At 39.4% G+C, this 14,772-nt stretch overlaps 1 protein-coding gene across 4 annotated transcripts in view; it reads right to left on the bottom strand.

Moving 5' to 3' along the window:
• Positions 1-14,772, bottom strand: part of PARD3B (par-3 family cell polarity regulator beta) — a 1,797,179-nt gene that overhangs the window by 1,331,656 nt on the left and 450,751 nt on the right. For all 4 annotated transcript variants that reach the window (XM_089670923.1, XM_089670934.1, XM_089670945.1 and 1 more), the window contains exon 5: positions 9,814-9,902. In XM_089670923.1, coding sequence (XP_089527049.1) covers positions 9,814-9,902 — 89 coding nt within the window. The remainder of the gene's footprint in view (positions 1-9,813; positions 9,903-14,772) is intronic.

Below are 14,772 nucleotides of genomic sequence, written 5' to 3'. Positions count from 1 at the left end.
TTGTAAAAAATATTGCTATTTAGAATATGAGAAAAAGGGTTGCTAAAGGGAGAAAGAAAAGAAAAGAAAGACTCGAGTGGAAATGGAAAAGGAGTATGGGAAGTAATATCAGAGTGAGGTGGAGTGGGACAAGGAAGACAAATAAATAGGGGGAAAGAAGAAAAAAAAAAAAAAGGGGGGTGGGGAGGGGGAGTTGAGGATTAGAATTAAATAAGTATAACTAAGCCAATCACACCACATAGTATCGGCCTGGTTATAACAGATGCTGTCTTAAATTAAGGTTATAATCTCTCTAAAGTCCGGTAAAGTCCAGTAAAGGAATTATTCCTGAGGTGAAAGTTCTAGAGGCTTTCCAGGTTTCCAAATCTTCTCGCTCATTCCTTCATTAAGCCATGATAAGTCTCAGTAGATAGGAAGTGAGTCCAACATGCCCATGTCTTCCTGAATCGCTCGGGGTGTTCTTTAGCCACTGAGATCAGCTCCTCCATTTCCGCGATCTTATTGATCCTAAGAATCCACTCTCGCACGGTGGGAATATGGTCTGATCGCCAATGAACAGGAATACACTGTTTTGCCGCATTTATCATGTGTAATGCAAGCGACTTACGATAGGTCTTCACAGGAAGAGAGGAATGATGGAGTAGACATTGTGCTGGGGTAAAGTCTAGGGCGTATGTAGTAACTTGTGCGATTATGTCCAAAACATTTATCCAGAAGGGCTGCAGTTGCGGGCAATCCCACCATATATGCAAAAGAGTACCTGTTGCCTGGCAACCTCTCCAGCATAAGTTAGGAACGTTAGGATCAAATTTATGAAGCACAGATGGAACTCTGTACCACCTGGAAAATACTTTGTAGTTGCCTTCTTGTGTAGAAACACACATGGAACCTTTATGTATGTGGTCATAAATCTGGTCCCAGTCAGACTGATTTTACTGTTGTGGGTTTAGTAACACTTTAATAATTCATACTCTGAATGGTCTAGGGTTGTTAGTGGTGTACTCCAAGGTTCAGTGTTGGGATCCTAACTTTTTAATATATTTATAAATGACCTAGAACCTGGGATTAAAGTAGAACTATAAACCAAACTTTTTTTCTTTCCATTTTCCATTTTCCTGTCAGTTTATTTTTTGACATCTGTGTGCCATTGGAGAGATTTACCTTCATTTCTTGTCCCATAGCCAAAACAGGAAGTGCGAGGAAATCCCTGCAAATTAAATACCTTGAGAACCCCCAGATCACCAGAACTAGTGTCCCCATTGGGAATTTTCCCCTCTATTACTTTTCTGGGGACAACCCAAAATTTGGGGATTTCATTTACTTTCATTTTCAACGATAATGGTAAACAGGGCAAATAGAGAGGGTGAATCTTCCTAAGGGGGGTACAGACAGCAAAAAAAACAAAAAAACAAATAGCTAAAACTAATCCATATCTACTCTGTCCAAAACTAAAAAATAAAAAGTTTTGCCTTTAGTTATACTTTACAAGTACCATTTCATTCTTTGCAGATGACACCATGCTATACAGTGGAATAGCATTTCCAGGTAGAAAGTGTGTGCAAGCTCACTGCCCTACCCGCGCCACTTTTGGCTGCTGAATATATCAGTCACCGGGTTCCAGCAGGCGATTCTCAGCCAGGACTCTGCAATCATAGGCAGAGCTGACAGGGAGAGACCTGTGTATAAAACGTATCGGAAAAAATGCCCTGGTCAGGAAGGGGGGGGGGGGGTAAATCCTCTGGAGGGCAAGTGGTAAATGTTGAGTAATGTAAAGTTATACACTTGGGTGAAAAAATATGGACACATTATACATACAAGGGGGAGTACAACTTAGGGAATCCATGGCAGAAAAGGCTTTGGGTGTTCTGGTAGATCATAGACTTAATAATATCATGCAATGACAAGCTGTTATTTCCAAAGTAAGCACAATGCTTTCTTCTATTAAAAAAGGTATAGACTGCAGAGAGAGAGAAAGAGAGAGAGACAGAGACATCACTTTGCCCCTGTATAAATCATTAGTAAGACCTCATCTAGAATACGAAGTTCACTTTTGGGCACTAGTTGACAGAAAGGATATTAGGGAACTGGAGAAAGTGCAGAAAAGAGCAAACAAACTGATAAAAGGAATGGGAGGAGCTCAGCTATTGGTAAAGATTGGAGGAACTGAATTTATTCTCTCTGGAGAAGAGAAAATTAAGGGGGACATGGTCAACATGTACAAATACATAAGTGGTCTATATAGTGAACTTGGTGTAGAGATATCCACTTTAAGATCATCACAGAGAACAAGAGGGCAGTTTTTACTTGTGGAGGGAATTAGATTTTGTCTGCAAATTCGCAAAGACTTCTTCTAAGTAAGGGCTTTGAAAATATGGAAGAGACTCACTCAATAGCTGGTTCTGTTCAACTCAGTAGATGTTTTAAAAATGGCCTGAATTGTTTCCTAAAGTCACAAAATATAACGTTATACTAATATTTTTAGGTAAAGTTGATCCAGGGAACAACTGATTGCCTCTTGGGGCATCAGGAAAATTTTTTTCCACTACTGAATCATGCTTTATTGTTTTCTCTTTGCCTTCCTCTGGATCAACTGTGGGTAAAGGATTGTGTATATGGAGGTTTTCTATGTGTGCGTGAGGGTTGAACTAGATGGACTTGTCTTTTTTTCAACCAGTGTAACTATGTAACTTGACTAACAAATTAAAGTTGTTACAGCAAGGCTTTTTTTTTTTTTTTAACCACATGCCCTCCTAAAGATTTACCTCCCTGTAATGACCAGGCCATTTTTTGCTATTCGGCACTGTGCTAGTTCAACTGATAAATGCACGGTCATGCAACGCTGTACCCAAACAAAATGTATGTCCTTTTTTCACACAGAGATTTTTTTTGGTAGAATTTGATCACCACTGTTTTTTTTTACTTTTTTGTGATATAAATGGTTATTTTGGTTATAAAAAATATCCAGTAAACTCAAAGTTTGTAATAAATTTAGGCCGCAATTTATTCTGCTATATGTCTTTGGTAAAACAAAATCCCAATACTTGTATATCAGTTTGTTTCTGTGAAATGTATAGCATCTGCAAACTATGTTATATACACTATATTGCCAAAAGTATTGAGATGCCAGCCTTTACACGCACATGAACTTTAATGGCATCCCAGTCTTAGTCCGTAGGGTTCAATATTGAGTTGGTCCACCCTTTGCAGCTATAACAGCTTCAACTCTTCTGGGAAGACTGTCCACAAGGTTTAGGAGTGTGTCTATGGGAATGTTTGATCATTCTTCCAGAAGAGCATTTGTGAGGACAGGCACTGATGCCAGAGAAGGCCTGGCTCACAGTCTCCTCTCTAATTCATCCCAAAGGTGTTCTATCGGGTTGAGGTCAGGACTCTGTGCAGACCAGTCAAGTTCCTCCACCCCAAAGTCGCTCATCCATGTCTTTATGGACCTTTCTTTGTGCAGCGGTGCGCAGTCATGTTGGAACAGGAAGGGGCCATCCCAAACTGTTCCCACGAAGTTGGGAGCAAGAAATTTTCCAAAATGTCTTAGTATGCTGACGTCTTAAGCGTTCCCCTCACTGGAACTAAGGGGCCAAGCCCAACCCCTGAAAAACAACCCCACATCATAATCCCCCCTCCACCAAACTTTACACTTAGCACAATGCAGTCAGGCAAGTACCGTTCACCTGGCAACTGCCAAATTCAGACACATCCATCAGATTGCCAGACAGAGAAGCATGATTCATCACTCCAGAGAAAACATCTCCACTACTCTAGAGTCCAGTGGTGGCGTCCTTTACACCACTGCATCTGACGCTTTGCATTGCAATTGGTTAGGTAAGGCTTGGATGCAGCTGCTCGGCCATGGAAACCCATTTCATGAAGCTCTCTATGCACTGTCATTGTGCTAGTCTAAAGGGCACACAAAGTTTGGAGGTCTTTAGCTATTGACTCTGCAGATAGTTGGCGCACTGTGCGCTTCATCATGCGCTGATCTCGCTCTGTCATTTTGTGTGACCTACCACTTTGTGGCTGAGTTGCTGTTGTTCCCAGTTGCTTCCACTTTGTTATACTACCATTAATAGTTGACTGTGGAATATTTAGTAGCAAGGAAATTTCATGTATGGACTTCTTGCACAGGCTGCAACCTATCACAGTACCACCCTTGAATTCACTGAGCTCCGGAGAATGACCCATTCTTTTGCAACTGTTTGTAGAAGCAGCATACATGCTTCATTCTTGCTTTTATACACCGGTGGAACACCTGAATCCGATGTTTTGGAGTGTTGTAATACTTTTGGCAATACAGTGTGTGTATGTATAAAAATTATATATATATATATATATATATATATATACACACACACATATACACACCAACAGTATCTCACAGAAGTGAGTACAGCCCTCACATTTTTGTAAATAGTTTATTATATCTTTTCATGTGACAACACTGAAGAAATTACACTTTGCTACAATGTAAAGTAATGAGTGTACCCATTCTTTCACAAATGTTTGTAGAAGCAGTCTGCATGCCTAGGTGCTTGATTGTATATACCTGTGGCCATGGAGGTGATTGAAACACCTGAATCCAATGATTTGAAGGGGTGTCCCAATACTTTTGGCAATATAGTGTATATTGGAATTTATGCAGCTTTTACTTTCTTACTGTCTATCACATTTCTTGAGGTGCTAAAATGTCAGGACAGTAAACCCCCCCCCCCCTCAATTGACCCCTTTTTTTTTTAATACAAAGTTGTTATATAAATGATATATTGCTCACACATGCCATGGGCATATGTAGAATAACACCCCAAAACACATTCTGCTACTGCTCCCAAGTATGGGGATACCACATGTGAGACTTATTGGCAGCCTAATACATACAGGCCCCAAAAATCCAATGACCACCTCCAGGCTTTCAAAGGGCATATTTCCTCATGTCACTTCCTCACAGTTTTAAATCCCTAAAATGCCAGGATAGTACAACCCCCCCCCCCCCAAATGACCCCTTTTTGGAAAGTGGACAACCCGAGGAATTTGATAAGAGGCATAGTGGGTATTTTGCAGATATCATTTTGAAAAAAACATGTGGCAACAAATGAGATCTGCAAAATATTCACCATGCCCCTTAGCATAGTGTCTACTTTCCAAAAAAGGGTCATTTGGGAGGGTGCTTCTACTGTCCAGGGCCAACATTAGAAGCTTATGCCACACATCACTCATTCTTCTAACCACTTAAAGATCAAGCCTTTTCTGACACTTTTTATTTACATGAAAAAAACAGGGTTTTTTTTTGCTAGAAAATTACTTCTGCACACCCATGCAACAGCAACAAACTACGTAAATGTTTAATATCCATAGGCAAGCTTTAAATGCCTTTATAAGTCACCACTTTAGATTTACACTGGAGGTCTGGTGCTATAATTACTGCCCTTAATCTGACGTTTGCAGTGATACCGCACATGCGTGTTGCAATCTCTGTTTACATACCGAAGTGGGACCGCTGCTAGCGTTTGCCTTTGCACGTGAGCACGGAAATGGGGGTGGGGGTTATTGGTTTTTTAAATTATTTATTTAGGTTTTTTTTTTGTAGGAGGCTCTAGTATAGCTCTGTTCGTGATCAATTTATTGATCTGTACAAACACTATACTAGTAATGGCGGTGATCAGCGACAAATAACGTGAGTGCAATAGTGTACAGGAAATCTAACGCTAGCTGACCCTGGCTGGGAGGGGAGCTTACAGACCCTGACGTTATCTGATATCACTAGTGGCAGCAATACAGTAGTCAGTGACGTGCACGCACACCAAGAAATAGAAAGTGACGTAAGGGTACATCGCTATGCCCAGGGCCACCGCTCACTCCCTCATTGTGGTCGGGCAAGCAGCAATTAGTTAAAACAAAAAAAAATTCTCTCCATATTTTTATTTTTTTTAAACATTATGTTTCTTTTTTATTAAAAAAAAACTTTAATCAGAGTAGTACAGTGTTACCATAGTAAGAGAGTACTATTCTAGGAGGGGTGATAAGGGATTTGTTTTGTATCATGTGAGAGCTGTGGGCCAATCACAGCTCACCAGGAAGAGAAGCAGAGCTGTTATGAACCAGATTGATGGAACACCACCAGTGACGTATGGGTACGTCGCTGGTCCTGTAGCTGTCGGACGCAAAGTGGTTAAGCTTTTTGTATAAAGGTTTTACATGAATGAATAAAAACTGACCATTGTAAGCACTCCCAAAACACTTAACTCAGTTTTAATAGTCTGATTCCAACAAGGTCCCTTGCTAGCGTCAGCATCTCCTCCCAGACTTCTTATGGGTGACGGTCTTCTGCTGTCTTAATTGGCCAGCATGGGATGATGTCACTCCTATGCAAGTGCATAAGTGCTGACATCCTGGCACACAGGCAGTGTTTCAGAATGCAAACTAAGCTGCACAGCTCAGTATATATTCTATAGTTGATTGCAATTTTTTTTTTTTTTTACATTAGAGATGTTCCATATCTCTTCTGCAATAAAGTGCCTGCTTCTTTGCGATTTATTTCAATTCTAGTTTCACTTTAAATGGTTTGGCTCAACCCTCTAACTGCAACTTTTGCTGGTAAGTTTGGTCTGTTGAAAGAAATTGAAAAAAAAAGATTTACTTGTCAGATTGCTAATAAAAATAAGGGGGAAAAGGCCTAAAGAAAAAATGAATGCACCAGATTTAATAATTGGTAAGCTGCAATATAAAACATTTTTGTGTTTAATACCACTTTAACCGCTTCCCTACCAACCTATAGCAGAACTACTGCTACAGGGTGGCAGGGCTGCGCAAAATCACACACATGTATATATATATATATATATATATATATATATACATATACACACACACACATACATATGTGATTTTCCGGGTAGTGGGCAGCTCGTCCCTCAGGGTGGATGCCATATGGTGTCCTTTATGCAGTGCGCCTGCCCACAGTGCCGCTCTGCAGCGCGGTCTGTCACCGGCCGTGTACCTCGGACGCGACCGATGACAGATCTGTGTACCGGCCCCATTTCAAATACCATGTGACCTGCTGTGACCAATCACAGCAGGTTACATGACAGTTGTATACAATGGATGGCTTCATTTCATGCATACTGTAATGGTCACAGCGATCACATGCACAAGCTGGGCCAATCACAGCCCAGCTGTGTCATGTGATTAGCCGTGGCCAAATCACAGCTAAGCACAAAAAAAAAAAAAACCCTGAATGAATCGATGTCATTCAGGAAATGCTTGCTTGTAGCAAAGTAATTCTTTGCTATAAGCAAATTGTGTAAAAAAAAAATACTGATCACTTCCCTAAAGTAGTACAATGTTACTATGCACTGGTGACAGTATGAAAAAAAAAAAAATAGTGGAAATAATTTTTTTCATTTTTTTCATTTTCCAAAAAATTATGACAAAAAAATAACTTAAAAAAACTCGCCATGCCTCTTATGAAATACGTCGGACTGTCTACTTTGCAAAAAGTGGTCATTTGGGGGATATCTGTACTGTTCTGACATTCTTGGACCTCAAGAAATTAGATTGGGTGTCAGTACTTCAGGATTGATCAATTTTCAGATATATACCATAGTTTGTGAACTCTATAACTTTCCTACAAACTAAATAATAAATACTGATTTGGGTTATTTTCACCAAAGAAATGTAGTAGAATACATCTTGGCCTAAATTTATGAATTAACAATTATTTATTTGCAAACTTTTATAACAGAAACAAAGAAAAACATATTTTTTTTTCAAAATTTTCGGTCTTTTTTTGTTAATTTAGCAAAAAATGAAAACCCCAGTGTTGATTAAATACCACCAAAAGAAAGCTCTAGTTGTGTGAAGAAAATTATAAAATTTTAGTTTGGGTTCAGTGTTGTATGACCGCACAATTATCATTCAAAGTGTGAGAGCGCTGAAACCTGTAAAATGGCCTGAGGTAAAAGTGCCCTGTATGGAAGTGGTTAATTTGAGCGTTGCATGACCATGCAATTGTCAGTTAAACTAACGCAGCACCATATTGCAAAAAATGGCCTGGTCAGGAAGGGGGGTAAATCCTCTGGAGGGCAAGTGGTTAAACCAAATGTAACTATATTAAGTGAATTACTTTATGGGTAGTGACTGCTCAATAACATTTCTTGAAGAAGGAAAAAGCGGTGTTGTACTTTAAAGGCATTATAAACCTTCCTACCTTTTCCCCTTGCTTAAAGAGTTACTAAACCTAGGACTCTGCATTCACTATATCTGGTCTCCCACAGTAAACCGAAAATAGAAGTGCAATTATTTTAGTAAATATAAACTGCTAAATACCTTTTCTCATCAGCAGTTAGAGCAGTCTTGTCACTTCTATCAGTGTCCAGCCAAGAACTGGTTAAAGCTTGTAGGAGTTCTCATTCTGCTCTAGGAGGATGCAGAACCCCTGACCTCTGTTTGGACAATGTTGATTGGCCTTGTGCTGCTCACATGCACTCCCCCCCCCCCAAAAAAAAACCTCTCTGACAATACACATCAAACTGAGCATGTGCAGAGTGTCTTCACACGGTATGTCTTAGCAAGAGATAAGAGGGGGACACTGGAAGAAGGGGAGGATCAGTGAAGTCAGCATCAAACTGTATTTTTACACAATGCAGAGGATTAACCCCTTACGATCACAGTGAGTATATCAAGCATGCTTTACTGCACATACAGACTGATTTTACTGTTGTGAGTTTAGCAACACTTTAAGATGTACATTGATCATGTAGTTTCATGGTCTCATTTGTTGCCCTCTACTCACAGTCTATGTGTACAATGCCCTTAAACATTAGTTACATCTTGAAGTTACCCAAACTTGCTGCCTCAAATTATTTTCTATTTTGAACTACAACCAATCCTCCATTACACCTAATAACAACTGAAAAAAAGTGAGTAATAAAAGGAAGATTGGAATGAGAAGCCACTGAGACATATAATTGTTATTCAAGATTTTTATAGTGCCAACAGTTAGTGTAGCACTTTACAATATAAATTAAGACAGTACAGTTAAAATACAAGAGGGTGAGGAACAAGGCTGAACAACCTGTCCTGCCACCTTTGCTGCCGAAAGCACTCGGTACAAGTCAGTGTGTTTCACAGATATAGTAGAGAGCCTGATACTGCTGGGTTTGTGACAATGTCTGGTCACTGCTGGAGTCATTTAAATTTGTAGAGGTCACTGCTGGGGACATGGAGATCTATAATGATCACTGCTAGCGACAATGAGATCTATACTGATCATCAGTCAGAAAATGTCTTTTCTATTCCTTTTCAGATGGCAACTCAAATGTTGGTTTCTCTATCACTTTCAATACTATTGACAATTGTCACAGACAAATTGAGAGAGTATATCTCTCTATCAGGGAAAGTCAACAATAAAAACCCATTAGGTGTTCTTATGCCTCATCACTCTAGCCAAAACTAAAATAAAAGCTTTGGCTTTGATTACCTTTTAAAATGACTGCACTATTAGTGATAATAAAGAAGACTGCATGATGACAGTTGCAGACAGAAAGATAGAAAGGTAGAGGTTAGAGGTTAAATGATTGTGTCTGTGAAGAAGCAGAGGTGAGATGATGAGAAGATGAATGCATGATCTGGTGCTGTGTTAAACTGCCATATCACTGGTAGAAATTATCATCAGGGAAGATGCCTTTTACCCTTTGGCAGAGGGGCAAATATCAGTTCTGAGGAGTTTCTCTTTTTAAATGAATTTAAAGAACAACATAACCCAATATACATTCACCAGACAAGAAGAGAATCTATAAATATTACCTGAACTTAAATCTGGCCTTCTGTGATTTCATATGGTTGTCATGCCAGCTCAGCTCTTTCTGGCCATCTGTAGATATGGAGGATGCATCCTAAAATGTGAGAAGTCTATTAAAACAATACTGCTAAAGATACTTGGCAAAAAAGTCAAATTAGTAAACTATGTAGTTTAGCTTAAACACATCTTCCAGTACAGGAGTTAAACATAAAAATAATACTTTAAAATTGAATTTGTATTAGATAAGCTTAGAAGCCTTTTATAATGAAATGGACCCAATACAATTATAATTTTTCACAGTCATTAAGCCATAAACTACTTTTTCAGCATTCATGTGAAAAGGTAAATATGCCCCCATGGAAATGGTTGTCTTTTTTTAACAAAATTGATCAGGTGAACATTAGGTCTTAACTGAAACAATGCCTACTGAAAAAGGTGACATTTATATGAACAAACGACACATAAAAATGACATTGTGTATTTATATTTATAATCTAATTTAAGGAACATGCAGATTATTAATGTGGAGAAAGGAAGTGCTGCACTACATTTACTAGAATTCAAATCCATAAAATTAGAAGCAAGTATTCCAGAATGGGTGCCAATGATTAGAACCTTCTTTAGGCTAGGTTCACGCCTATGCAGTTTGCGTTTGATCTGTTTCTGCAGTGCTTTTTGCGGTGTGTTTTGCATTTTTGCACATTCATTTTTGACACGTTGATGCATTTTTTTCCAACTTGTTGCTGGGCAGATTAAAACGCATTAAAAACGTGTGAAAAATGCATAAGAAACTCACTACATGCATTTCTGCAGCATCTCCATTGAAGTCTATTGAATCAAAAACGTCCCTGACCCTTTCCAAAAAATGCATTGTTAAATGGACTGCTGTGCGTTTCTGCAAAACGCAATGGAAACGCATAGGTGTGAACCTATACTTAGAGAGCATGCATGTGGAATCTGTCTAATTTAAAACTCAGACACCTAGGGGTTTATTTACTAAAGCTGGAGAGTCCAAAATCAGACTCCCTTCTGCATAGAAACCAGTCAGCCTCTAACCTCAGCTTGTTCAATGAAGCTTTGGCAATGAAACCTGGAGGCTGATTGGTTTCTATGCAGAAGGGAGTCTGATTTTGGACTCTCCAGCTTTAGTAAATAAACCCCCTAGAGTCTGATGTTCTTTGCTAATGATGTGGTGTCATCATACCAGGATCAAATGAGCCCTCTAAAGCTCTCAGAAATATACTTTTTGATACCTAGGAGTCGTACAATGAATTTAAAAAATATGTATTTTTAAAGCAATCATTCCATAATATGGAAGTAAAAATACTCTACAATTGGTGTAGATTTCAGCCTAATCTTAATTTTTCCAGGAATGGTTGGCCCAGCAAATTCAGCCCAAAAGCTAACTGACAGAGTAAGGCTACATTCACCCTAGCGTTGTGTGCAGGCGGCAGACAGGTGTTTGGGAAGCGTTTTTACAGCTTCCCAAACGCATTGGACAATTCTGCACATTGCAACACATGGTGCTGTTCTAACGGAAGCATTAGCATCGTGGCAAAACGGAACCCTCTGGTCGAGTCAGGAGGCGCTGAAGCCTCCTATTCTAGTATATGGTGCCGCTTCGCAAACGCCCGGCCGGCATTTGCGGTGCGATTGCGACGCGGTTGCGGGGTGTTTGCAGAGCGGTAACACCATTTAAACTTTATTATAGGCGTTTTTAACGCTCAGCAAACACCTAGCAACCGCGGCTAAACCGGCCATGTGGCGTTTGCCGAGCATTAAAAAACGCTCCGCAAACGCCAGACTAACACTTGCCAAACGCTATAGGGGCATTTGGCAAGCGTTGGTAAAACAGTCAAGTGTGAACGAGCCCTATAAGAAGCTTCCAAGAACTGCAAAATTTATTTGTAGTATCTGTAGGTAACTTTTGCAACAGTTGCTGTAAAAGTGTATGCATCGACAAATACAAAGAGATTGAGCCAATTTAACTTTCATGTTGGGAGGTATGCCAGGAAAAAAAACTTTGCCACAAAAAAAAAAAAAAAATTAACACCCCGGTCACATCAAGCCTGACTTTGAAACTGTGCTACTTAAAAGTAAAGTCACACGAGTTCAAAGTCGGTGAGATGCCGATTTCAGGTGTGATTTGCAAGATATCTGACACAGATGTCTATGCAAATCGCACTAAATGTAGTACATGTACTACTTTAGAAATCGATGCGGCTCTGACCAAGTTGAACCGCACCAATTTGACCACTCTAATTGCATACAATAGGGTGTAACTTGGCATACGATTTGCAAGTTACACCCATCACACCTGATGTGACCGGGGTGTAAAACAAGACTACATTTTTCTTTAAAACATGTAGGAAAAGACTATGCCCATTGGAGCAATGTGCTATGGACTGATGAATCAAGCGTAGAAGTGTTCGGTCATAGTAACAGTAAGCATGCTTGGCACAAACTGAAAATAGCATTCCAGGATAAGAACCTCATACCAACTATGAAGCCTGGTGGTGGAAATGGTATAGTTTAAGGTTGCTTTGCTGATTCAGGGTCTGAGCAGCCTGCAGTCATTGAGTTAATGAGGAATTTTGCAACATATCAGAATATGCATGATGAGAACGTAAGGTGATCTGTATGAAAGACAACGCTGAATAAGTCAATAGGACCCCTACCCTCCTTCCACAAATTACATATTTTTTTTCAAAGGTAATCACATTTTTTGCCACTTTTTTTTTTTTTATAAAGAAACATGCTGGTATTGATGGGGGATAAAACAAGGAGTACCTGGTGCACTAGGTAATACTGCATGCAAGTCACATACAGTGGTGGGATGGCGATGACTGGGTTAACGTGCAAGATAAGCAAGATGGCGATAACTGGGTTAACGTGTAGATGAAGGGTCACTGAAGAGACAGGTTGGAGATCATATGATCAGCTTAGTGCAGTGTATATGCAAGGAGCCATCCCCACTTGCAAGCTATTTCTGGAGTAATTTTAAAACAGCACTCCTGAAACAAAAAACTACTACCTTTTTTTAAATAATGTCACAGTGGGGAAATGGTTTGTAATGTAACAATACTTGAAAAAACTATGAACAATCTTTAAAAATGTACCAGTGGCTTTTTGGGGAGTCTACCCCATAGATGCAATCCACCCTGTTTCAAGTTTCAGTCCACAGTAAACACTTATTGACTTAACTTTAAAAAAAATTATAATGCTATTTAATACTCTCTTTCCTCTCATCAAAAGTCTTTGTGTGCCAGAGAGACCTTTGTAAGCAATAAACTAAAAGTACTGGAAATGAGAATGACAGTATCTGCCAATAAGCAATACATTATCTGTTTTTATCCATTTTGCCTTATTGGGAAGGCTTGTCCTAAACACCAAAACCTACTGACAGCAGGTGATGCATTAGCTTTAATGTACTTTACTCAGGCCTCTATGACTCTAATGTAAATACTACCAAAATCCATAAAAGACATCGTGTCTGAAGAGGTCACTTCTGAGATGTCTGTAACTGGAAAATGTAAATTTCTAGATGGAACAGTAACAAAAGAATTGATACAGAGTACTTTGCACTGGATCTCTTCCTTTAGTGTAACTAAATGTTAGCATATACAAGCTATTTACTGTGATATAATAAAATGAATACCATTAGGCTGATGCCACTATTTACACCCTGATTAATGACGGCACCATTCAGTTTCCAGAATTTCTTTCTTAGATGATTTATAGTTATTGTATATGCCACAGATAAGTGAATCAAACAGGCCCTTAAACATTTCATTAGTCTGAAAATATTGTTAGTTGAGTTATAATTTAAGCTTTTAAAGCAGTATTAAACCCAAAAGCAAACATCTGTTACATTGCAGCTTACCAACTATTAGATATGAAACCTACCTTTGTTCTTTTTATGATTTAGTTCTATTTTCATCTGGTGATTCAGCCAGGAAGCCTGTTGTTTTATAAAAGAACAAGCTCTCCAGCAGAATTTATCAGTTTCAGGGATGAGACAAACCATTTACCACTAGCAGAGGTGCTTACAAATATCAGCTTTTATTTATTCATATAATACCCTAATCAGGGGCGAACTGACAACTCATGGGGCTCCCGGGCAATAGGAGATCATGGGGCCCCGTGTCCCTGCCCACTCAAGCTGCACCCACACAAAGCCCCACCTACATATTACACTGCCCGCAATACATGCGTTTGTCACAGAATTTCTCTACAGCATGTTCAAAATAAATGTTTATTACATAAAATAAAGAAAAAAAAAAAACTTACATTAAAGAGCGCAACAATGGTACTTTTCAAAATTAAGGTTTTAATGAATTTTTCCTATCCCTTCCACTGACACCAATGTAGGGCACTATTCCTCCCACTGACACCAATGATAGGGCACTATTCCTCCCACTGACATCAATGATGGGGCACTATTCCTCCCACTGACATCAATGATAGGGCACTATTCCTCCCACCGACGCCAATGATGTGGCACTATTCTTCCCACTGACACCAATGATAGGACATTATTCCTTTCACTGACATGAATGATAAGGCACTATTCATCCCACTGATACCAATGATGGGGCATTATTCCTTCCACTGATACCAATGATGGGGCGCTATTCCTCCTATTGACACCAAAGCTGGGATGCTATTCCTCTCCCTAATACTAAACATGCATGGTTTACTCCCACTGATGCCAGGACAATTTCTGATCCCAAAGACCATAGTCTGGCCCCCAAAAACCTGAAGGACAGTAAACTGGCCCTTTGATCAAAATTTGGGGTCTCCAAACTTTCTAAACAAAGCATATTCATGTGTTAGAATGGCCCAGTCACAGTCCAGACCGAAATCCAATGGAGAATCTATGACCAGACCTGAAAATTGCTGTTCACAGACGCTCTGCATCCAATACCAGAAATTGAGTGATTTGGCAAAGAAGAATGGGCAGA

The sequence above is a fragment of the Staurois parvus genome, unplaced genomic scaffold, assembly GCF_062004578.1.
Source record: "Staurois parvus isolate SC_StPar_1 unplaced genomic scaffold, SC_StPar_1.0 ptg000011l, whole genome shotgun sequence".
NCBI lineage: Eukaryota > Metazoa > Chordata > Amphibia > Anura > Ranidae > Staurois > Staurois parvus.
This window is presented reverse-complemented; position numbering and strand designations above follow the sequence as displayed.